Source organism: Semicossyphus pulcher, unplaced genomic scaffold (genome assembly GCF_022749685.1).
Source record: "Semicossyphus pulcher isolate SPU_LCO1_2020_fin unplaced genomic scaffold, fSemPul1.0.p SCAF_1, whole genome shotgun sequence".
NCBI lineage: Eukaryota > Metazoa > Chordata > Actinopteri > Labriformes > Labridae > Semicossyphus > Semicossyphus pulcher.
The window spans coordinates 8,015,609-8,039,476 of record NW_027211603.1 but is presented as its reverse complement, the minus strand read 5'-3'; the positions used below and the strand labels follow the sequence as shown (position 1 = coordinate 8,039,476).

At 41.1% G+C, this 23,868-nt stretch overlaps 1 protein-coding gene across 1 annotated transcript in view; it reads left to right on the top strand.

The window, feature by feature from the left end:
- LOC138592714 (A disintegrin and metalloproteinase with thrombospondin motifs 7) overlaps positions 1-23,868 on the top strand; it is an 81,593-nt gene that overhangs the window by 34,591 nt on the left and 23,134 nt on the right. The window contains exons 10-19 of the mRNA XM_069663579.1: positions 3,521-3,665; positions 10,200-10,292; positions 11,324-11,469; positions 12,550-12,719; positions 12,810-12,943; positions 15,482-15,602; positions 16,758-17,002; positions 17,317-17,458; positions 21,073-21,199; positions 23,405-23,618. Coding sequence (XP_069519680.1) covers positions 3,521-3,665; positions 10,200-10,292; positions 11,324-11,469; positions 12,550-12,719; positions 12,810-12,943; positions 15,482-15,602; positions 16,758-17,002; positions 17,317-17,458; positions 21,073-21,199; positions 23,405-23,618 — 1,537 coding nt within the window. The remainder of the gene's footprint in view (positions 1-3,520; positions 3,666-10,199; positions 10,293-11,323; positions 11,470-12,549; positions 12,720-12,809; positions 12,944-15,481; positions 15,603-16,757; positions 17,003-17,316; positions 17,459-21,072; positions 21,200-23,404; positions 23,619-23,868) is intronic.

Sequence of the window (23,868 nt, the reverse complement as noted above, 5' to 3'; positions counted from 1 at the left end):
CTTGTAGCTACACACCAACAAAAATGATCACTTGATTCTTCTGTTTGTCTCAGTTTTAAGGAGCATTTTAACATCTTGAGCTCATTGTTTTGGTTTTAAAGCACACAACTGGTTTGGTTCACTCTCCCTACTCTCATCAGCAATGTTTTCAATAGGAAAACTCAGATAAACTCACTGTACGATACCTGCCAATAACTACACAGCAAACACACACACACTAAGCTCCCTGCATTGGTGGAAAACATTGTCTGGTTGACTCTTTAATGTTTCCACCTGTTGTCATAAATCTGAACGGGGGGGTACATACATGATATCATGCTTAAAGCGGGGGGGGATGAAATGCTGATTTCAAGCTCCATACAGTATTTCACTCTGTGATACCTGTGGAGTAGCTTAGCATAATTTACAGTTCTCACACTGGTGCTCTGTGCAGGCCCTCATACTGCCTCTGCCTGAAACGACTCAGTCAGCTCTGTCGCTTTAAGAAACCCCGCCCCTACAAGCCCACTTTCTTTGTGACGTCACAAAGTGCAGTGTGTAGAAAGCACTGTGTGAAACCTGGCGTTCACGGCAGACTGAGCTGAGGAGCCTGGGGATGACTCCAACATGCTTTTACCAACAGATTAGAAACTTCACACATGTTTATTCTGGACATCCAACATTGTAACATTATATATGTGTCATAAAACGTGACACAGCATAATACCCGCTCTTTAAAAATAACGCACTTCCCAATTTAATGCTTAATTTGCTCTGTGTCCACTGGATATGAAAATAGGCATCTTAGTAGCCATAAGAGGATGACTTGCCAGGTAGCTTGTTGCATTGCTTCCAAATAGCAAAGACATAAGGAAACAATAAATGCAGGTTTTTGAGTGTTTTCATTCTACCAGACGAAGTAGTGAAAATGCACCGAATCACAGTATTCTCAACATGGTATTTTTCATGTGAGAAACTTGCAGTTATTCCACATCCCAATACTATATTTTTTTTACACACGCATATGAGTAAACATCCTGTATATGCATTATTTATATCTTGTTAGCAGCTGCAAAGTTCCCTGGTGCGTCTTCTCACCGCAGGTGTTCAATCATTATACTGAAAATAAAAGCAGCAGAGTTAGTAAAGAGTAAATCCCCCCACTTGGCCAGACCTGACATTTATAGGTGCTGTCTTTGTGTTTATTTTTGAAGACGTATAACACCTGCACACTGAAGTTTGTCCCCAGTGTGTTTGTTTTCATTTCTCCTTGCAGGTGTGTAGTGCAGAGTGTGAAAAACTCACTGTTGGCATTTTAAATGCACGACACATTTAACCCCATTATAATGAAAAATAACATGGCAGTGCTGTCTACTTATCTGACTTTACAGTAGTGTACAGACAGACAGTATTTCCATGATTTACTTCCTTCTTCATAGTTCCATAACAGATCAGTGCAGGATTGACTAACGCAATCTTCCCTTGCAAGTGTGTTTGCATTGAGCTTGCCTTTTGGAAATGTCAGCATTGACATACACAGTTGGGATATGAATGCAATTGATATTCATATCACACAGTTTACATTGATTTAATGACTGCAGGCTCATTACGATCCCTTCAAAGCTCTCATTACGGAGATTTGGGCACCAGCAAGTTCACAGCACCAAACAATTAAATGATGAAAGTGTACGTCATAGAACTTTGATCTTTCTTCAAGAGGACAAGTGCAATATTTCGAGATATTTTGAGACATTTAAGAAAAGATTAATGTAGTAAAAGGTATGAATATATATCTCACCTGCACAAAATGATCATTCATTCATCAACTGATAAATAACGTTCTTTATGGTGTATTTCTTATCTGTTCTAGTTTAAGATGCACTATCTAAGTTAATCAAATTACTTACTTTTCACTGACTTTTCCTGCCTCCTTAGAGTAATAAAGTATTGTGTTATAACTGTATGCAGCACATAATTTCCCTGCTTCAGTCACAATTACTGTGACAGACAGAGTAAAGTATAACCGCTCATGGTAATCGAGGGCCTTAATGAGACACTTAAACAAGAATTAAATGACGCTCTTTGCTGTACTCGCTCCTCTGGAGGTCACTCATAAAAGGCATTCCTCACACTGAGAGCTAATGTCATAACAAATCTCAGACGGTGTCAGTCCAATTATTCATGTTTCCACTGTCTGTAAAACTATCGTCACTCTGACTCTGCTGCAGAACTAATGATTGCATCGCTATAAATCACCTGTCAGATTAGTCTTAGAGTTAATGTAAATCCCTCTTTTATCCTGACAGGATGCACAATGGTACAAACCAATTGAACTTTGGGTCATTGAGGTTCTTTTTCTTGCAAACAAAGAATAATTGATCTGTTATTTGATAAAAGCTATTACTCAGGATCTTGGCTTAAGTGAATCACTTTCTGTCACACGTGCTCGTCCCAGTTTTTCTTGGAACAGAACATGTAATGCTTTTAATCAAATCCCTTTTTAACAGTGACTTCATTTAACTTTTTTTAGCTCAGTTTGTAGAGCAGGCGCCCTGTGTACAGAGGCTACAGTCCTCAACGCACCAATTGCAGGTTCAAGTCCTGGTCTGTCGATAATCTGGTGCATCTCGTCCCCCACTCTCTACTCGCCACATTTCCGGCCTCCGGTCAGCTGTCCTATAAATAAAGGCAAAAGTGAAAAACATTATCTTAAAAAAAAACGTGAAAGTGATTATTTTAATGTAGCTTCGATTGACCATGATTACATTAAATTCACACAAGCTAGATCACTGCCTTTAATGCAAAGAATAAATCCTTATGGTTTATTACACAATGTTTTGATTTGGTTCAGAGGGAGCTACTAACATGTCGAGTCAATCAAGAAAACAAGATGTAATCTTGAAGATGTAAATTGCACCTGAATTGCCTCAGCACCATGGGTGCCCGAGCCTTCAGCTGCTCGGCAACCAGACTATGGAACTCCCTCCCCCCACACATAAGACAGTCAGACTCCATCACAACATTCAAATCCAAACTCAGAGCCCACCTGTTCAAACTTCCTGTTCACTTTGACACTGTGCACTACACTTGTTTTAGGTTGATGTCTGGTTTTAATAATGCTTGATGTTTTATTGTATGCTTTTATTCCTGTAAGGTGACCTTGGGTGACCTGAAAGGCGCCATCAAATAAAATGTATTATTATTATTATTATTATTATTTTAATTTGTAGTCCGTAGAGATAAATTATGGGCTTATTGCTCCATTTGTGTTTGTTTCTAATAATCAGGTTTAAATTGTAAATCGCAGATATTTATTTTGTTATTTCATCTGCCTTGTGTTTTACCTCCATTGCAAATAGCGTTACCTCATAAAATCCAGTTGATCCTGTACATAATCAACATCTGATAACATGATCCTCCTATCATTAGCATGTTGCACTGACGTAGTGTAAAAGTAATTTTACTATGACAAAAATGTGCGAAATGTTTATGTGCGTACACCAAGAGACTAACCTGATTCTGATTTCCCCACCCCTCTCAGCCGCGGCTGGGGCTGGTGCCTGGATGATGCCCCGGCGAAGGACAAGCTGTCTCTGAACTCGGTGCTTCCCGGGGTTCTGTACAGCGCTGCCCATCAGTGCCGGCTGCAGTACGGATCTGGTTCGGTGCTCTGCGATGACATGGATGTAAGTCTCTCTATAACAAATACATGAAAATAATAGAATAACTCCACTCAAAGACACGTGCAGTGGTATGTACAGAACATGCTCTTGTATTTTTCTCCCAGATAACCTTGGAAAAACCTTTGATTTGACTTAAATTGCTTTTCTATAATCTGTCACAACAACATGTTTCTTTTTGTCCTCAAAACTTCCCCCATTATTCCCTGCTCCCATCATGGGGTCAGTCAGTCAATTGTGAAGGTTCAAACTTGCTCTGAACGTCTATTGTTAATCTACTAAACGCACTTGAAATAATTTGCTGCACAAAGCCCCAGAAACCTCCAATAACAAAGCAGGGCAGCAAGAATGTTGCCTTAGAAGTGAAACTCAGGGCACAAAACATCCTGAGTGTCCTGCCTTGCTCTTCTGAGCGCACTGCGTTGATGTGTATCAACATTTTAGAAGACAAAAAGTTTAGAAGAATTTTTCTCTATTTAAAGCTCTAAAAATAGGCGCACCAATTATAAACTTTGATTGGGTTCATTACTGATCAAAGATTACAGAATGCATTTAAGTGAAATTGAATGTTTTGATGGTCTGACTTCACTTTAGTCTTGAAAAAATGTGATTCAATCAAAAAGAACCTGTCCTGTCCACATGTTGTGTGACCTTGTGGGGAGGTTGTTTACAGTGGTTCTGAAGAGCCACTCTCAAAGGGTGAGAGAAAAGCCAGCCATCTTTGAGAGGGAGGAGAAGAGATGCTGTTTGATGTTGAGGATAACAGGGCACACTTTCAGACAGCCTCTCTTTGAAAGTATTTGCAGTGTTGCTCTTGCTGTTTACATGAAAAGAGACGGAAAAAGTTGTGGGAGAGAAAACTCTGCCTACCTTCTCATCTTCTTGACGCAGGATTTTAATGGATTGAGTTTTTCCTTGTGGACTATGTCAGCAAATACATTTTAAATTGGATTAAATCCTCTAAAGCTGTTCACACAAAGGTTTGTTAGATTGCTCTGTATTATGGCTGCGAGCAGATATAAGTGATTTATTTATGGTGCAGTACATCAGGATAGAGCTACAAGGGTGGCCAGAAGGAGACCACACACGTGCATTTTTACAAGCAATATACTTCCTGAAATTAGCAACATAATGTCCCCATGAATACATTTTTTTATTTTTTACAACATGTGGTGGTTTAACAAGCACCCCACAGGATGGAAAAATAACTGTGGGATTCCTCAGGGTTTACAACATCAGCAGTCTACCGTTCAAAATTCAAGCAAATCCAACCCAGACAGGAACTCCTGTTTCCTCTTTAAAACATGGTTAAAGAGCAGCTCCAGTCATGTTTTAAGACGTTTAAAATGCTGCTCTTGAAATAATAACTTGTGCCTGATATGTTTCTTTCTGCTAAATACGTTTAATTAACTTGTAAAAATCCTCCCAAGGCATCTCCTCCTTCTCCCTCGCGCTGTTTAGCTCAGTTGGTAGAGCAGGCGCCCCATGTACAGAGGCTGCAGACCTCGTCGCACTGATCGCAGGTTCGACTCCTGGTCTGCCGATCATTTGGTGCATGTCGTCCCCTACTCTCTACTCCCAACATTTCCTATGAATAAAGCCAAAGGCCGAAAAAATAATCTTTAAAATAAAAAAATAACAATAATAATAATAATAATTCTGCATAGTCCCCGCCCACTATGCAAATGTTCAACCGGCCCCTCCGTTCCGAAAACAAAACACGTCTCTGCCATCGTTTAGTGGCAACTTGTTGAAACTTAGCTAGCTTCAAATGCAGTAATTAGTAGCAGTAACGTTAACATTAGTAGTCACTAGTGAGTTTGCAAATATTACGATGACGGCTACAGCTGGCTCGCGCATCACCGAAGTGGTTGCCATAGGTTACACATAATGATATGCATAGCATCACCCCGTCCATTAACAGGATTGGCTCCTTAGGTTTGTGACGTCCTGCCAATCTGAAAACGTGTTGTTCAGCCTGTCCTTGGTACACTGCAGGTTAAAAGCAGACAGGCCCAGCCGTGGAGACGACTGCTGATGTTGTCCGTGATATGTCTTGTAGCACGTGAAGAACACCACATGGAGATGTTTACAAGGTTAAACACTTGATTTTACCTGGAGGGGGTCTTTAAGAACTGTTTGGAGTTTAAGGAATCCTTTTAAGTTTTCATGTTACCAAACAGTTATGTTTAAAATTAGTGGTTTTCACTAAAACTATATGTTTAATGCCTAATCTACTGTACTGTATGTGCAGTAGCATGAGGCTGATGCTGTTAATGTACTGATACAGTTAAAGGCTGATACAGATAATGTAAGTCTTTGTGTGCCTGCTCGTGTGTAGGCACAAATGCCACATGGGGTCCTGCTCATAAAGCTCCATGGGGCCATTAGTGAACCAAAACTCCACAGGACGTCTTTTAGGGTCGAATCTATAATTACAGTATCTCCACTGGAGTCATTACAGGTCCACACGAACACATGAACATAAACACCTTTTATATACATAACATATTATAGATACAGTTTTTCATAGTATATAGAAATGTAGATGGCTTTAAGTTAGGTTACATGATACGAACGATTAATGAAGAATTGTTGAGGCTGCAGGTGTAACGTCAGGGTCTAATGATCTACAGTAGATTGTGAAGACATAGCATAGCAAACAAAACCATTACCAGGAGGCAGAGAACTTTATGTCTCTCTCAATTCATTAATTTGGATTTGGAAAATCTTTATTGTCCCCAAGGGGCAATTTGGTTTGCAACAGTAGCACGCACAAGCAATACACGTCATAAAAGACATACATACATATTATAAATAACTCCCATGGATATCATGATAGATACAAAGCCAACAGTCCAGTCAAAAGTTTGGACACATTCACTTGTATCAGAAAATGTGTCCAAACTTTTGACTGGTAATGTATGTGCAATGGCAACAGTGCCTTCAGCTTGTTTAAGAACCCAACTGCTGATGGAACAAATGACCGAAGATATCTGTTGGATGTCTTCATAATCATTTGCAAAGCATCATCTGTCTTGCCTGTTAGGTTTGTAAATGTTGCACAACACCTTTTTTTCTTGTCTTATGGAGTTGAAGCTTAAAATAGTTCAGGTTTAAATCTAAAATGGGCTTTGTTACTAAACTTAATGGACACCATGCTGAGTGATTCTGTCCATAATTATATATAAAAGCTCACAGCCCACTTACACAGTGCTGCACTGAACAGACGATTCTGTACAAACTCAGTTTTGTGCTGCAGCTTAAGGAACTGGTCTAAATCATTTTTACATGACAGTGTTTCACCGTAAATTGTGTGTGGGGAAAAAAGCATTAAGGCACAAAATAGGGATGCACGATATTATCGGCACGTTATCGGTATCGGCCGATATTGGTTTAAACGCCGATATAATAAACCGATAAAATAATGGGCTGCTGCATACTTGATTAAATGCCCGACCTCGGCGCAATGTCCCCGGCGCGAAGAAGACCTGCGCAAAATACTGTATGTTAACAAAGGAAACATGGAAAGACAATAGGAAGCAAAAGATACAACTTTACTTTTAAAGCATGTTTTATATGGGCTTGTATTTTATTCCGAAATATAATTTCTTACAGTTCTTAACTAAGTTTTAAGTGTGGAAGTCTTTGTTTAAAGTGTTGACATTAAAATCTCTGAGACTATGATCTTCGGATGTGCAGTGCCATCCTAGCTTTTTTATTATTTTTTTTGTGGATACTGAACAAGGCTGCATGGTGGTGCAGCAGTTAGCGCTGTCGCCTCACAGCTAGAAGGTTCGTGGTTTGAATCCCGGTTCGGACGAAGCGGGCCTTTCTGTGTGGAGTTTGCATGTTCTCCCCGTGCATGCGCGTGTTCTCTCCGCTTCCTCCCACAGTCCAAACACATGCTAGTTAGGTTCACTGGTGACTCTAACTTGCCCGTAGCTGTGATTGTGAGCGTGAAAGGTTGTCTGTCCCTACATGTGTCAGCCCTGTGATTGACAGGCGATCACCCCGCCTCTTGGCCGATGACAGCTGGGATAGGCTCCAGACCCCCGTGCCTCAAACGGGGCATGGGCATGTCTCCAGGCAGAGCACACTGCTGCTCTGTTGCATCACACAGAGCTTTAAACAAGAGGTTACATTGACTCTGTAATACAGCCCTCTGGCTCTCCGAAAACAGGGGAGGGCTGCAGTATTAAAAAAGTAGAGACTGAGTCAGACATCTGATTGTTTTATGTTCCTGGGGTTGTTGGCGTTGATCGATACTCTTTCAGCTTGGGGATTTGGGAGGTTTCTCTATTGATTTCTATGTTTCTACATGAGACACAGCCAGGGGGGGAAGATAGGGCAAGTCCGAATAAATCTCCCCAATGGATCAGCCAGCAGCCCGGAAGATCAGCTTCAGGTTGTGAGCTCTGCAGAAGTGTTTTTTAGAAGCACTGGTCTTTAAAAGTCATGTGGAGTATGACGCTCAATCAAGGTGACCTTTCCGATTCTTTTAGAAGTTAATCTCTTCTGAGAATCAATACTGTCCGTCTTTTCAACCTTTATCTTTGTGTCATCAGTGATAGAAGTTTCTGCTTATTACTTGGAAAAGAAGGCAGATATTGCTCACCAGTCAATGGATATTATTGCATTCTGAAAGTTCAAATACTTCAAACGTTGATGTCTCAAAAATCATCCCGATCTACAGTCTGTGGATTTCTGCTGAAATGGAAAATGTCCTCCACGCATTCATTACAAATGTCAGGCAACAGCTCCAGGAATGGGACCAGACAATTGCATCAATTCAGGCCTGTTTGACCTTCTGGTGTTATCAGTCCTCACACACAGATCTTTTTCTATTACCTCCATTTGCAGTCCAAGCTGAGCTACTTGGCTTCTTGCTGTAGCTCCATATTTAGCGTACTGATATCAGAGTCATATTTATCTTTCTCAAAATGTTAAAGTGTTGCTTAAAAGTGCAGGTATTAAGTTTAAAGTTAATCTCAAAGATTTCAGTTTGGCGGCATTTATGGCAATAAATGGTGTGACGTCCACGGTTGGCTCCAGTTGTACCTCCTTTTCCTCGCTGACGGTCACTTTCCTTTTCAGACTGTTTGCCTTCATCTGAGCGTCAATTTTGTTCCTTTTTCTTTGGATTTTCACTTATTTTGAAGTTGTATCTGTAGTCATCCATCTTTTCTTTGTTTGTTCAGCCATAGTAGATTACTGTTTACCTGCAACACTTGCAGAGACCGGAAAAGCAGCCGCTTAGCTCCGCCTACCCTCTCTGGCAGACCAACCACTGCTGGCTGATGGAAAACGAGTCACGAACAGAGGACGGCTTGTGATTCCAGTCCATAATACTGCGCATGCAAAGGCTTTCATCAGTGGGCCATAGGCTCAATCACCATTGTTTTACCTCATTCGGTGATAGATAGTGACTTGGGGCGGCTGTGGCTCAGTGGTAGAGTCGGTCGTCTTTCAATCGGAAGGTCAGAGGCTCGATCCCCAGCTCCCTCAGGCTACATGTCGAAGTGTCCTTGGGCAAGACACTGAACCCCAAATTGCTCCTGAATGTGATATCTGATTGACAGTTGGGCACCTCTGCCATCAGTGTATGAATGTGTGTGTGAATGGGTGAATGTGACATGTAGTGTAAAAGCAGCTATATAAGTACAGTCCATTTACTTAAAAGACATTTTTTAAATGGAAATCTTTGAGATTATTACTTAAAAAGGGTTCTAAATACACATTTCACATGCAGGATTGTATTTAAAGGTCATCACAGTCATGCAATTGCTACTGGAAACCAGCTTGATTAGGATTCCGTACATAGAGCCCGAGCCTATTATGTAACATAAATACAGCGGTGGCAGTTTCAAAGAGATGGGGATGTCAGGCCTTAATGCATAGCGCCGGCTTGTAATCGTTCTGATCTGATCTGCTGTAACCGAAGAGATGACAGGTCTCATCACACAGAACTAGAACAAACAGCAGGGTGTCAGGGTGTCAGAGTGGAGGTGTGCTTCATCCATCAATATTGCTGACGTCCTCTCGTACCAGTGGAGCCACTGCATTCAGGCAATTCAGTTAGACAAACAGTGCAAGTAAACCTGTGGGAGAGAGCCAGTGTTGACATGAGAGGAGAATGGATAAATACAAGCTGTGTGGGGCGGATCCACAAACTACACTGAATACCTGAAGTGCCAGTAGCTGTATTAACTAATAGGAGAGCACGACACACATTGATATTTTTCATTAATAATGCAAAAACTAAATCATTTATTTATTCATTTTATTTAAAAGGGACCATACATGTCACCATTTGATGCACATACCAGATATAGCTAGCCCTCGGCAAGATCAAGATAATCTACCAGTTAAACCATAGATTACCCAATGTGCCTCTTTTACTCGGTGTTAAATCCTTATTCAAGTGGGAAAACAGTTGTTCATGCATTATGTTAAACCCAGTAGATATACATGAATGCAAACAGCATGTTTTAAAGGCAAACGTGGTAGTAAGATGTTAATCTTCCTCCGCTTTCCTAGAACGTGTGCAGCACTCTGTGGTGCACCGTGGGAACAACCTGTCACTCAAAGCTGGACGGAGCAGTGGACGGGACCAGCTGTGGGGAGGACAAGGTGAGTCTTCACCTCGAGAGCAAAAATCTCCATGTACAGTGTGTTTGTGTCAGACTGTAGGAGTGGATAAAGCTAGTAGGAGGGGGCAGCAAGGTGGCAAGGTGGAATGAGTGACTATTGTAACACCTGGCACCATAATGGAATACATTTAGTCTTATTTGTGTTGTTTAAAAGGTTTTTTTTCTCTCTGGCAATTACAGTTTTTTAAGGTAGATTTTGCAGCTAGTCGGCCGTAGCTCGACCTGATCTCACCTCATGATAAAACAAATGTCACGCTCATTAAATTGCTGGCATTTTTTTTGACTTCCCATCATTGATGTTTTACTTCACGGGGAGACGATGGTAATTAAAACATATTTAGCCGCTTGGCAGGTGTTACAGGATTGGGGGGAGGGCAGGGAAAAAGCGTTAGTGCAGCAATCACACACAGAGTCAGGTTAGTGGTGGAAAAGGGTTTTCATTTACCCTAACACAAAGACAGAAAATCTAGCTAACCAGAAAATCAAAAGACTACCTTAGCTGCGCCGTTAGCCGACTTGCCGGTTCCAAGTGCCGCATGAAGTTTGTCCTAAATATCACGGGGGGAAGAGACTGACAGCCTCCTACTCTCAGCACCCAAACTGAACTTCCTGATGGTCCTTTATTCTCCCCTGATGTGGAGATCAGCCCCAGATGTGTGGCTTTCCCAATACTGTCAATTAGCAGTGGGTGAAGCCACCTGGCAGGAATGTTAATGCCTCCAATTACCCTGCTCCTCAGCCCCTTACAGCAGGATAAACTTAACTACAGCTGACATATCAGAAATACAGATAATGAGATGGTCCTGATCAAAACTTTAAGAAAACCTTCTCTGCTCTCAAAAAGAGTTCAAAGAAAAAATATACAAGTAATGCAGTTTAGAGATTAATTGAAAACAGCAGACCTATAAATACAAAGGATACAATGCTAATTTCCTTTTCAGTGAAATAAGAACAAACAGCAGTAAAGGGGTATTAATTTATGACTGTAAGCTTTGCTCTTCTTGTTACCAGTGGTGTTTCAGAGGGCAGTGTGTAGCAGTGGGATATGAGCCACAGAGTGTGAATGGAGGGTGGGCAGCGTGGAGCCAGTGGTCGGCATGCTCCAGGACGTGTGGAGCTGGAGTTCGAAACGCCCACAGAGACTGTGATAACCCAGTGTGAGTTTAACTCTTTACTTTTTTACCAAAACTCTTTTCTTGTTTACGATTGAAGTAGTTTTATTCTGCTCTTTTTAGGAAATATGAAGCTTAACTGTGAGATATTGAAATGAGTAAAGCCAGAGTTACTTTCTCTTGTCAGGAAGAACAAAATCTAAATTACTGCAGGAATATTTTTTGTACTCCTGTTTTTGCCCCCAGTGTGAAGCACATTGAGCTTACCTGTAGTGAAATGTGCTTTATAGATAAAATTTCTATTGCAATTCATAATTTTTGAATAAAACGCTTTTATATCCAATAAACGTGACATATCGTCTCACTGGGGGAGTCATAGGTGAAAGACTGTTTAAAAACCCTCAGCGGTCATGCATCCATACATTTTATTTACTCTGTTATCCCAGAAATTTCCCGGAGTAATTTCTGGTAATTTCCTCAAGATCTTGACTTATTTTTGTCATTATCTCGGGGTCAAAAGCTGGTTTTCCTATCATAACAGCTTAATTTAGCCCATTATCTCGACATGAGAAAGCGTGTTTTCTCATTATAACGGGATAAGTTACTGGAAAACAAAACAATAGGCTGTTCACTGTGATATTACAGACCAGGACATGCCATGCTGCCATTGCCCACATTAATGAGATAAGTTAAGCCATGTTTGTTTTGTGCTTTTGCACAACTGAGTTATGATCATCTGACGCTTCGGGGGTGCAGCGTCGTTAGGAAATGTTGTTATCGCAGGAAAATAGAGTACATAAAATGTATTGATGTCCGCTAAGGGCTTCCGTACTTAATGTAATAGTTTGCAACATAAACATTGAGAGATTGACCTCTTGTGGCAATACTACAACAGATAATAAGGACTATAATGTGGATAATTGAAGGAGTCTCAGACAGCAGACAGTAGAAGATTTAATGTAATGACAGAGTTGAGCCTAAAAAATAAGGCTGAAAACACAGATATCAAAGAATCAGTGGGTTTTTTGGCTGCATTTGTTCATATTTCTGACTTTTTTCCACTAAATCAGTTTTAGGCCCAAAAGTCAAAGGTCAGCTCTAAACTCACGTCTTTGTCTCCTACAGTCCCACATACAGGGGGAAGTATTGCCTGGGAGAGCGACGCAGGTACAAGATCTGCAACACTGCACCATGTCCTCCTGACCTGCAAAGCTTCAGAAGCATCCAGTGCTCTCACTTCAACAGCATCCCGTACAAGGGCAAGTTCTACAAGTGGGAAGCAGTCGTCAACAGTGGTGAGCGGGCTGTGGAAGCATTAAGGCTAAAAAGCGGAGAGCACCTGTGTTTGTTGTCTAACTATACTGATAGCCTTTTTATTCTCTCAGTGAACCCCTGCGAGCTGCACTGCCGTCCACTCAATGAACATTTCTCTGACAAGATGCGCGATGCTGTCACCGATGGGACGCTGTGCCACGAAGGCAAGAAAAGCAGAGATATGTGCATCAATGGCATCTGTAAGGTATCAACACTGTGGCTACTTTTCCCACATATTCCCTGATACACTATGATAATAGTTTTCTGATAGTTACTCCTTAATTCCCCAAGGAGGTTATGTTTTTCCTGTGCTGTTATCATCTTTACTAATGAAAAGTCACAGGCTTGATTTTCATGAAACTTGGTGGTGGGGTGCTGCATGAGAGAACCAAATAACTTTTAAATTTGCAACCAGATTCAACTTAAAATACTTAAAGTGTAATACTTGTGAGAGTGCAGTGTTTTTGTCACATATGTTTTGAACAAGCTGCCATGTTTGGGATGTTATTTCATTATGGTTTATTAATAATTGTACATAGGTAAGTGTTTTCTGGTTTCCAGTTTTAGAAGAACATAAGAAATGCACAGATGACTCTTCAGCGATGTCAAACCATATTTTGACATAATTCTTAAAGTGTCGGAAAATAATCCAGTCACATAGAGCTGTTGGATTTGAAGATTTGCATATTACAGAACAGTGGTCCCCTGAGGGGGTCCTGAGATAATTTCGGGGGTTGCTCGATGGTTGTGGAGAAAAAATAAAATTACAGAAATAAAAATAATGTTCTATATTAAAGGACCAGTCGCTGATTTTCAACCTCATTCCTATCATGCTGTTATGGGGAGCTAATGCCATTATGGTAGAAAAAAAAAATGCAATTTCACTCTGTGCCTTTGGAGGACGCTATCCGCTTCTCCAACTGGCCCTGGAAAACCGAGGTTGCCCGCCTCTGATGTCAAGTCTCGTTAAAAATCGTCAGGTTTGAAATGTAGTCTGCAGACCAGAAGATTTTTTTAGACGATCCACCGGTATATTCTCATTGTACTTCAGATTCTGCACCGCTCTGAGCCGTTGCCTGCAGCAAAGCGGTAGTATTTCACTCCAGCGTCTCTCGTTGGGCCGTTCCTTTCAGAAGGAGGGGCACAATGCACAATGTGTTGTAGGAATGTAGAATGGGCGAAACCACGAGCTGTTTTGTACAACTTTCTCCACAGCTATGGCGCAAATTTCAAGTATTATTGCTTCTATTGATAACAGAGAACACCAGCTTTGGCTGACAGTGGCATTTTTCCAGGGGTGAACTGCTGCTTTAAATAAAACATCCCTGACTGGGGTATGTTTTTTAACATTACATCACCTGTGCCAGTGATAGAATTTGCCGTGGAATAGATTTTATTTAGAGTGTTTGTGAGAGTCAGTGGGCCCTATTTACATGGCACGCAGCCCACAGTCTAAAGCGCTGGGCACTAAGTGGTTCAGGGCGAGTCTGACCCACTTTTGCTAGTTTGGCGGCACACATTGTGGGCGCAAAGTGAGGCACGGGGCACAAAGAGGTTGGCTTAAGTCCAAGAGGTCAGCTCTCTCTCTCAATACCTTTAAGAGCCAGGTGCCTGCGGACAGGCTAGTTCCTATGTATTGTATTTCAACCCATGTTCTTATATAAATCGGGATCGGGCGGCATATTGAACTTCTTTTCTTCCACTGTTCCCCTGCACACGCACAGCACACACAGGTCACTGTGCGATATATTTCTATGCACGGATTGATGTTAAAAACCAGTGAAGCAGAAACGAAAATTCAGAGAGACGCTGCGTACGTTTAAGAGGGGGTCACGAACACGAACTTGAGCACTCTGGAGGGCTGCCACTCTAAAAGGTAGAGAAGCACTGTTATAGAGGACTGGACTCCTTGCCTTGGCCAGGTCTGCTCTCTCTGAGTGCCCTTCTAGCTTCTGTTTAATTTCACGGCCTTGCTACTTTGTTAGTCCTGCTGTGTCTATTTTTGACCCTCACCTTGTTTTCTCTGCAGGGCGAGTATTATACAAATGACATTCTGCATGAAAATTAGTTTGTTGATAGAAAAACATTGTGGCTGTTATCTCTCTGCTCTCTCCTATCACACCGGGCCGAAAAGCCAAACACTGATACAGGCTCTGTTTAGATACGGAGTGGACAGCAGTCACAGACTTGGAGCTCCACGCTCATGACATTTTGTGACATTTTGATCAGCCAACCGCGTGTCTCTCTGCCTTACCTGCACCATTTATTTGTTTTGAAGAGACGCTGAAACACTTAAGGCCAATACATTTTTTGTCTTTCATATAAAATGAACAATACTCAGATGCATCAAGGAAAATTACTCTTGATTATTTGAGTTATTCACTACAAGAATATTCTTCATTTAGTTTTCCATTATTTTGCAAGGGCAGCATGTTTACGTCCTATATTTTAATATAGCCTTTTGTCAGTGATGGCATATGCAAGGTACATTTTCTCACTTGAGTATTTTCTATTTTCTACTTTGTTTATTTGACTCAACTAATACGTAAACAATTTGAGTACTTCTTCCACCGCGGCCTTTAGTTTATTTGAAATACATTTTGTGTCTTTAGCTGCACGAGGAGGGAGCAGCAGCACAGCATGGGGTTTGAAAATGTTATCTTTCATATGATTGCTATGTAATCAATTTAAAGGTCTATTCTCCATAATGCATTATTTATACATTTTTGCCTGTGTTTTGCAGAAAGTAGGCTGTGACTATGTGATCGAGTCCAGCGCTGTGGAGGATCGCTGTGGGGTGTGTAGCGGTAACGGCTCCACCTGCACAACTGTGAGGAGAACGTTTGATGAGAGTGAAGGACTCGGTGAGTTTCTGACTAATGTTTGATTTAGTAGCAGGACTTCTTCTTTGTAAGGTATGTTAAAATGTCACAATAGCAACAGCAGAGGTGGAAACAAGCAAAAGGAATGATGTCTAAATTCCATGTAGGTGCTTCTGTGGCGCCTTGCTTCTCGACAGGGACGTTAGGAAGAGGCGCAAGGGTGGAGGAACGAGCATCTCAACTGTCATACGTTTAGAAATAATTCAGTAATGTTTTAAAAGAAAAGAAAAACACTTTATACATTACCATGCTGCCTCATATCAAAGAATGTGACGCATAATTTCCCAGAGGGAGTCATCCCAAAGGGATCAATAAAGTTGAGTCTAAGTCTAAGTCTAAGTCTAAGCATAAAAATAGCAGAAATATACAATTCATTCACTGTTTTTTAATACACTAAAATAAAGTTATGAGCTAGCTGCATAAAGACATTTTTTACTTCTTTGTCCAGCCTTGCGGCTAATGAAGAAAATATTAACAGCTGTCAGTGTTATATTCCTGATCCATTAGATTCTGCACATGCAATATTTTATATTTGAACAATAAAAGTCAATCAGAATCAGAACCAAGTTTATTGCCAAGTAGGATAAACATACAAGGAATTCGACTTGGTGTTTAGGTGCAGAAAAATAAACACAGAAGCAGAATAAAAATAAGTAAAAAGCTATTAACAGAATATGTACAGCAGGTGTAATTAAAGATCTGTACAGATGTGCAGGTATGTGCACGATGATGGTAGTGCAAATATTTAACAGTATAAAAATAAAAATGTAAGCAGACAGTATGTCGTCCAGTGCGTGTTAATGTGTCGCATAAATCTGCATAAATCTAAATAACGTTACTGCCACTTCATGTGTTGTCATCCGAGTATCCAAGTAATTTACAGCACAATATGTTACCGTAACAACAATTATTATCAGTTATCTTTCATGCTACATTTCTATTTACCTCACTGTGAAGTCGCGGTAAAAGTGAATAAAAGGTCATTTTAAAGCATGCATTGAAACAAAGCCTCACTCCCTTTTACCAGGTAACTGTTCATGAGCCTGAAGCACTCCAAGGAGGAATTCACCTCCTCTGTCCTCTCCTATTTGTTCACTGTGTTTCACTTTCACTGACATAAAGTGTGATGTCCTCAAGGTTACGTCGACATTGGACTGATCCCAGAGGGAGCCTGGGACATTCGCATCGAGGAGGTGGCTGAAGCTGGGAATTTCTTGGCTCTGCGAAGCGACATCCCAAACAAGTACTTCCTGAACGGTGGCTGGACGATCCAGTGGAACGGAGAGTACAAAGCAGCGGGGACCGTGTTCACCTACGAGAGGACGGGACACCTGGAGAACCTGACGTCTCCTGGACCCACCATGGAGCCGCTGTGGATTCAGGTAAGATGAACGGCTTTACCTATTGTTATGATATATTGTCCCTTGTGTTGCCAAGCAATACTGTGGATGCCTGGGGAAAGAAATCAAGGTGAATTTCCATCAGTATGACAGTGTGAAAGCACAAGTTGTTACCACACAGAGTAGAATTGGAACAAATCAATCCATAAAACTGTACATAGTTAAAAGTGCTTCCCAGATTAGACAGTAGAAATATTTTATTGATGATTTATTTCCTTACCTAGAACATTTTGTCAAAAGGGAATTGTAGTTTCTGTATGTACATATTTTTTTATATATATATTGTCTTGTTACAGCTGCTCTTTCAAGAAACCAATCCAGGAGTGCGGTACGAGTACACAATCAGTCGAAATGTCTCGGAGGACAACGAAATCCCTGCATCCGTGTTCTTCTGGAAATACGGCTCATGGACTGAGTGCAGTGTTATCTGTGGAGCAGGTGAGAGAGACAACTTCAGGCTTTGCTATACATATACAACAAACTTCATATATACTTGGAGTCTATTCAAAGTGTGTTCTTCAACATGCTAACTGAAAGACATTGTACCTGAATCCTTGAAGCCTTGGCTTTGCATTATACAAAGGGAAGCATGTCTGAAATGTACTGAACACTTGACCTTTGTCATTCTATAAAAGGATTTCAAAGAAGTGTCATCGAGTAATCCTTCTATGTTTCTTTAGACAGAAACAACCTTGCTCGTTCTATTGAAAAAGTTCAGCGAAGAGGAAATACATAACAGCTTACCCTGTGCAATGCTGGTCACCTTTTGTACATTGTGACAAGCTTTATGTGAAAACTCTACAAGTGCACAAACTTGTACATTTGCAGTTAATTCATATTTATACTGACAATCTCGAAGATTACAGTTTCGTTCTCTTGGGCGCCACCTAATGCCGATATACAGTAATTGTGGGGGGACGCTTTCCCAATTTAAGCAGACGTCCACGGTTGGCTCCGGTTGTAACTCTTGATTTTCCTCGCTGACGGTCGCTTTCCTTTTTAGACTGTTTGCTTCATCTGAGCGTCGAATTTGCTTCTTTTTCTTTGGATTTTCACTTATTGTTGAAGTTGTATCTGTAGCCATCCATCTTTTCTTCGTTTGTTCAGCCATAGTAGATTACTGTTTACTCGCAACACTTGCAGAGAGCGGAAAAGCAGCCGCTTAGCTCTGCCTACCCTCTCTGGCAGACCAACCACTGCTGGGTGATGAATAACGCGTCAGTAACTGGGCGCCGCTTGTGATTTTTTTCCATGAGTGTCGCCACAGACACCCAGTCTGTAATTCTGCAAATGCAAAGGCTTTCATCATTCGGCCATAGGCTCAATCATCATTGTGTTACCTCATTTGGCGATAGAGAGAGACTTAACAGACATTTATTTACATGAAATCTTTGAGATTATTACTTTAACAAAATGGTCAAAATGGCATTGGGTGGTAGTCTTAAAGAAATCTGAGGCACTCCTTTTGGGAATCTCTTGACCTCTCGTGTCTTCTTTTTTGGAAAATTGTCAACATACTGTCTACCAGAAAACTAGTGTGTAGGTAATCTGAGCGTTAAATGTTGTGCTTTTCAAGAAGGTGTAAAGGAAAGATTTCTTTAGAGTAGTATCATAAACTCCCTACGAGCAGGCCTTCAGATGATCCAGAGCGCAGCAGCGCGACTCGTCTTCAGCCAACCCAAAACGGCACGTCACTCAGCTGCTCATATCCCTCCACTTGCTCCCAGCTGCCACTCGCATCAAATTCAAAACCCTGTTGCTCGCTTACAAAACTGCAACGAAAACGGCTCCTGTCTACCTGAACGCCCTCATCCAGGTCTACACTCCGTCCCGCCCACTACACTCTGCCAATGAAAGGCGCCTGATACTCCCATCACAACAGGGCCCTAAGTTGCCTGTGAGACTCTTCTCATCAGTAGTCCCCCTATGGTGGAACCGGTTACCAAACTCCATTCGGTCCGCAGAGTCCCTGTGCCTGCCTGTGTCCGATCGCACTTGAAGCTGGTACTTACTGACTGTGTTCCCTCCTGTCTTGATCGTTGCTTGTGTTGTATTACATTACAACACTGTGACATAAACTGTCCTACAAGCTGAAAGAATTAGATTTTAAACAGGGAACCGTATTAGCAAGTGAATCTTTAACTTCACCCTTTTTAAAGCGACAGAATTTAGATGTTTCTTTAACTTCTGTTCGATTTTTATTCAGATTGACTCATTCTTTTGTGTTATAGAACAAAACATTCCCAAATGCAGTTACTATAGAAATACAGTATTTACACTTCTGAGTGGACAAAAGGGAAGTTTCAGTTAAAGGGATCAAAGTAGCTTCACATTTCCTCTCCACTGTTGAAGCCTGTATGCAGCTATTCATTAAGTCAACATCCATTAGGAATCTGTCAGCTTGGTGTGTGTGTCCTCTCTGATCTACCAGAGGAGCTGGTAGGTCTGACCTGAGTGACAGACATTCAAGATCAGTAATGAGCTTTGCAGTGTGAATAAAAGGACAGCATTCATACTGTTGGCTTGAACTGTTGACAAATATAGGAAGTGAAAGCTTCTCCCGAGCCGCTGAATAATAAACGGAGGCTATCAAGAACTCCAGACGGTGCGTTCAAAGACACAATAGTGAGGAGTTTGCAGGCCTTGTTGCCCTTTCCTCTCCACCTTCATCTGTCAAATGTTTTTTTATGCTGTTTCTTTGCCTGTTCATGCAGGTGTAAGTTAGGAAGGCCAACAGCTTTGAAGTGCTGTCTTCTATTTATATTTTATATGCATTTCTCTCTCACCATCAAGGCTTATACATCTGTATATGCTGGTGGAAACTGTCGTTATCCAAGCCGTCTAGTCTTTGTATGTTCAATAAAAACAAAAAGGTCTATGGATGCAGCTTTAAGTCTACTACTTTGAAGGCCAAAGGAGGTTATGGCTGCCGTGTTCTCAGTAGTGTTGTAGAGTTGTCTGTTTTAAAGGAGCAGTGAACGGCAGCGTTAGCACACAGGCCTTAAACAGAACTGTGTTTTTTGACATATTGCAATGTGTAGAAGTGTAAAGGAGGAGCAGGGTAAGTATTTTCATCATCATCTGGGGGTTTAGTATCCATCTTTAATGTAATAATGTGTCCTATATTTTACTTATGAGAAAGGATATTTGTCAGTCTCTTTATGGCTTACAAAGGTTCCAAATGTACCTGTAAGTACATAAAATAGAGATGTTACACTTTCTTTCCCACATATTCCCATCTTAAAACAATCCCTGTCCTGATTTCCACGTGCCAGGAATAAGGTGTTGCACACATTCAAATTGAATTAAATGAAAACCTCTACCACAGCGCTGCATCAAAGAAAAGTATTTAAATACAGCCGATGTAAGGCCATGTAAACAACACAGCTCACAGTGTTTACCTGCATTTTTCTACCTTGTTTCTCTTTTGTTCTTTTCGTCTCCACCTGGCTTTCAGTCTGATCTCGCTGCCTCGTCCTTTAAGTGAGGCTCTGAAGGTGTACATTAGTGATCTGACATGCATTGTGGCCCTCAGCAGGACCTGAGCAGAGGGCACATAGAGGTGAGAGCAGCTCCTGCTCTGATGGGGTGGAAAAAATCCCCTCAGGAGGGCGAGAGTAATGATGGAGGAGGAGACACAGGAGGAGATAAATCAGTCACAGCCTCAGGATACATGTCCTTTTATTTACTGCTTTGAATAATGCTATCTGATGTTTTTCTGACCAACTGTTGATCAGTCTTAATGTACTTATTGATTTGTGATGTTTTGCTTGTGTTACATATGTCTCTGGAAAGGATGCTAGGTTGGCAATACTTTCATATTTATGTGTGTGGTGTTCAGTCCTGGTTTCCTGACACAGAAATGAGTTTTTCTGTGTTACGTTATGTTATTTCTGTTTGGCTCCAGGCTTCTTAATCCAATAACAGATTAATACCAAGTACCCTTTCAAGCCGATAATTATCATACATTTTGCTAAGATGTAGCTGGGAGCCATTTTTGTATTTGAGTGTTTTCTCAGAGACAACATCTTCTCTCTCCTCTGATGTTCCAGGTGTTCAGAGGCAGATTGTTCACTGTGTGGAAAAGACAACAGGGATCGTGGAGGAGCACTTCTGTGACCCTTTGACCCGACCTGACGACAACCGAACCAGCTGTAGCAAGGATCCATGTCCGGCCATGTGAGTTCACCTCAACCTTGACATCATCATTTACAAAATGACATCAGCAGTATTCATAGACACACACACTCAGAGAAGAAGTCACTTGTTTTTCTGACACTTGCAGGAGCAGAAACGTGCTCTTGTAGTGTGCATGGAGGCAAACAACTCGAGCTACCAAACCCAGAGTTAGATATCTGATGTGGTCAGAGGTTTAGTATTTCTGTACCGTAGAAAAGTGTTATAGAAATTATGATTTGATCATTTAAACAGAACGCTCGGATGAAGGCAATCAGTCGAGAAAGTTGTTTTGTTGTTGTTTTTCAACTTGTTTGTCACATCTTACTCTAGCAAACTTTAATGCACCATGAATAGCTGGTGCCATTTTGCCACTGAACCTTACCACATGAAAGCCAACAAGCATAAAAATGTCAGGTTTTAAAGGTGGTTCTTCATGTCACATTACCATAAAAAAATCAAAAACCGACAGCTGCATCTTAAACTACTTTAAGAGGCAGCAATCTACAATGTTTACCCTGTCAGCAAAGGAAATTGCAACAATATTGCAGGGTATAAGCATTTCATAAAAGATAAATGTACTGCAAAGATTGTTTCACTACAGTGACAGAAATTCAATAGAAACCTGTAGTGAAGAGGTAATCAAAAGGTATATTTAGAACTACCTGTTTGCCTCCCTGTGTTCTGCACGTTCTGCACGTGCTCAGTTGTGAACTGCATTATGAGGGGCGTTGTTTGTGTGGGAGGACAAGGAGGAACACAATGGAGAAGATGAGTTTTGTCCTCTTGTTCACTCCTCCACTCCTTGATTGATATTTGTTTTCCACACTGCAACAATTGAAGAAAAATTATGGTTATTTTGAAAGCATTACCTCTCCTCTTCATGCCTTATTTTTGGAAGGGAAGACATAAAAATTGTTGGCTGGACACAGCTGGCAGGTTGGCTTCACTGAGATGGAAGAATTGCCCCTCGTCAGACATTTATTGCACGACAAGGTGTTGATAACTCAGTGTGAGTAGTGAAACAGCTGAGAACTTGCTTTCAATATAAAAGTTTTCAAACAGATCAGCCATCCATCGCTAAAGATGTTGCCATTGTCCACCCTGTCTGTGGATTTTACAGTTAATGGTGAATGGATGGTATTGTTGTTGCACGTAGGGCACCAATTTTATTCAATGACAACATTTCTGTTGAAACGATGAATCTTTATGTACATAGATCAGTCTTTATGTGTCTTAAGCCATGCTTTTCATCGAAAACTTTCCAGGTTATTTTTAGCTATTCCTTTTTTCCCCTTTGTTGATGGTGATCTGCGATTCCCACGCAGAACTCGAGTACGCCTGAGCACACACAGGAACTCCCAGCAAAAAATAGCAGGAGCAATATTGTGTTTACATTTGAAGATTAGATATATTCCTGCTGTTTCGAAACCTCTAATTTCCTGGGTCATGTACTCGTGTGTAATTGTTTTATAACTATGTTGTATGGGCCTAACTGTTGGTTTTGTGGCTTGAGATTAGCTGCAGTTTATTTTGGATAAAACAAAGAATTTTGATGGTAATCAACTACAAATCAGCACTTCAGCTTCACTCCCGAACCAGCCAGCAATGTCATCCCCAGAAGCACCTTTTTGAGGTTTCAAAATGTAAACCTGCTGCCCCCAAATACACATTTTGATAATGACATCACGGACTTTGATTCATGGCAAGCTTGGGAAAACATCGACGACACAAACAACTTTCCACAAATACTTTGATAGCTTTGTTTCTATCACCCTCTTGTTATGTTTCTTTATTTGAGCAGGGAAAATGCACAAAGAACATTAACCTTATATATAACAAGGATATATGTAACAGGTTTTTTCCGCCTGTAGGCCCTGGACAGGTCAGTAAAAGTTTGTTTCCATCACCCTCTCAACTAAGAGGGTAAAAGTGGTTGTTTGTGTTTCGGCTTCTTGACCGTGACAGAGCAGTCAATCTCTGAGCTGCTGAAAATGTGAGTCAAAGTCTTAAAGTTGTAATTCCACATCTTAGTGGAAAATTAGAGGTTGCTATTAACAAACAACTCCATAAACATCCTGTAAACACAATATGGATCTTGTGTTCTCGGGAACAATTAAATTGCACTCACTTAACCTTTACAACAACTGTGTTCGGGAGTCATCTGAATTTACACAATTCTAAAATGTTGTGTCTCTCTGCGTGAAGATGGTGGGCCGGCGAGTGGCAGAAGTGTTCAGCCAGCTGTGGGAGCGCAGGTCTGACGAAGAGGACGGTGCTCTGCATCCAGTCAGTGAGTGCTGACGAGCAAGAAGCTCTGCAGCCCAGTGAGTGTAAACACATCCCCAGACCTGAGGCACTGTCCTCCTGCAACACACACATCCCCTGTCCTGCAGACTGGACCACTGGCAGCTGGTCAAAGGTGAGTCTGGGTTTGGAAATTGAGGTTCTGTTTTGTCAGCAGCTGTGCTGTTTCAAAAGGACATGAAGATGCAAATTGTTCTGGATGTCACCAGAAATTTCTTACAGAAACTTTCACATAGTCTGAAAGGTGTCTATGTGAAAGATCATGTTGAATTAAGTAGTAGTTGTTTTTGTCATGCATTTCTTAATTTAAGCAGAATGTGTCACAGCTTTTTTTTTAATCTAACAGCTAGACATGTAAGTGTAGC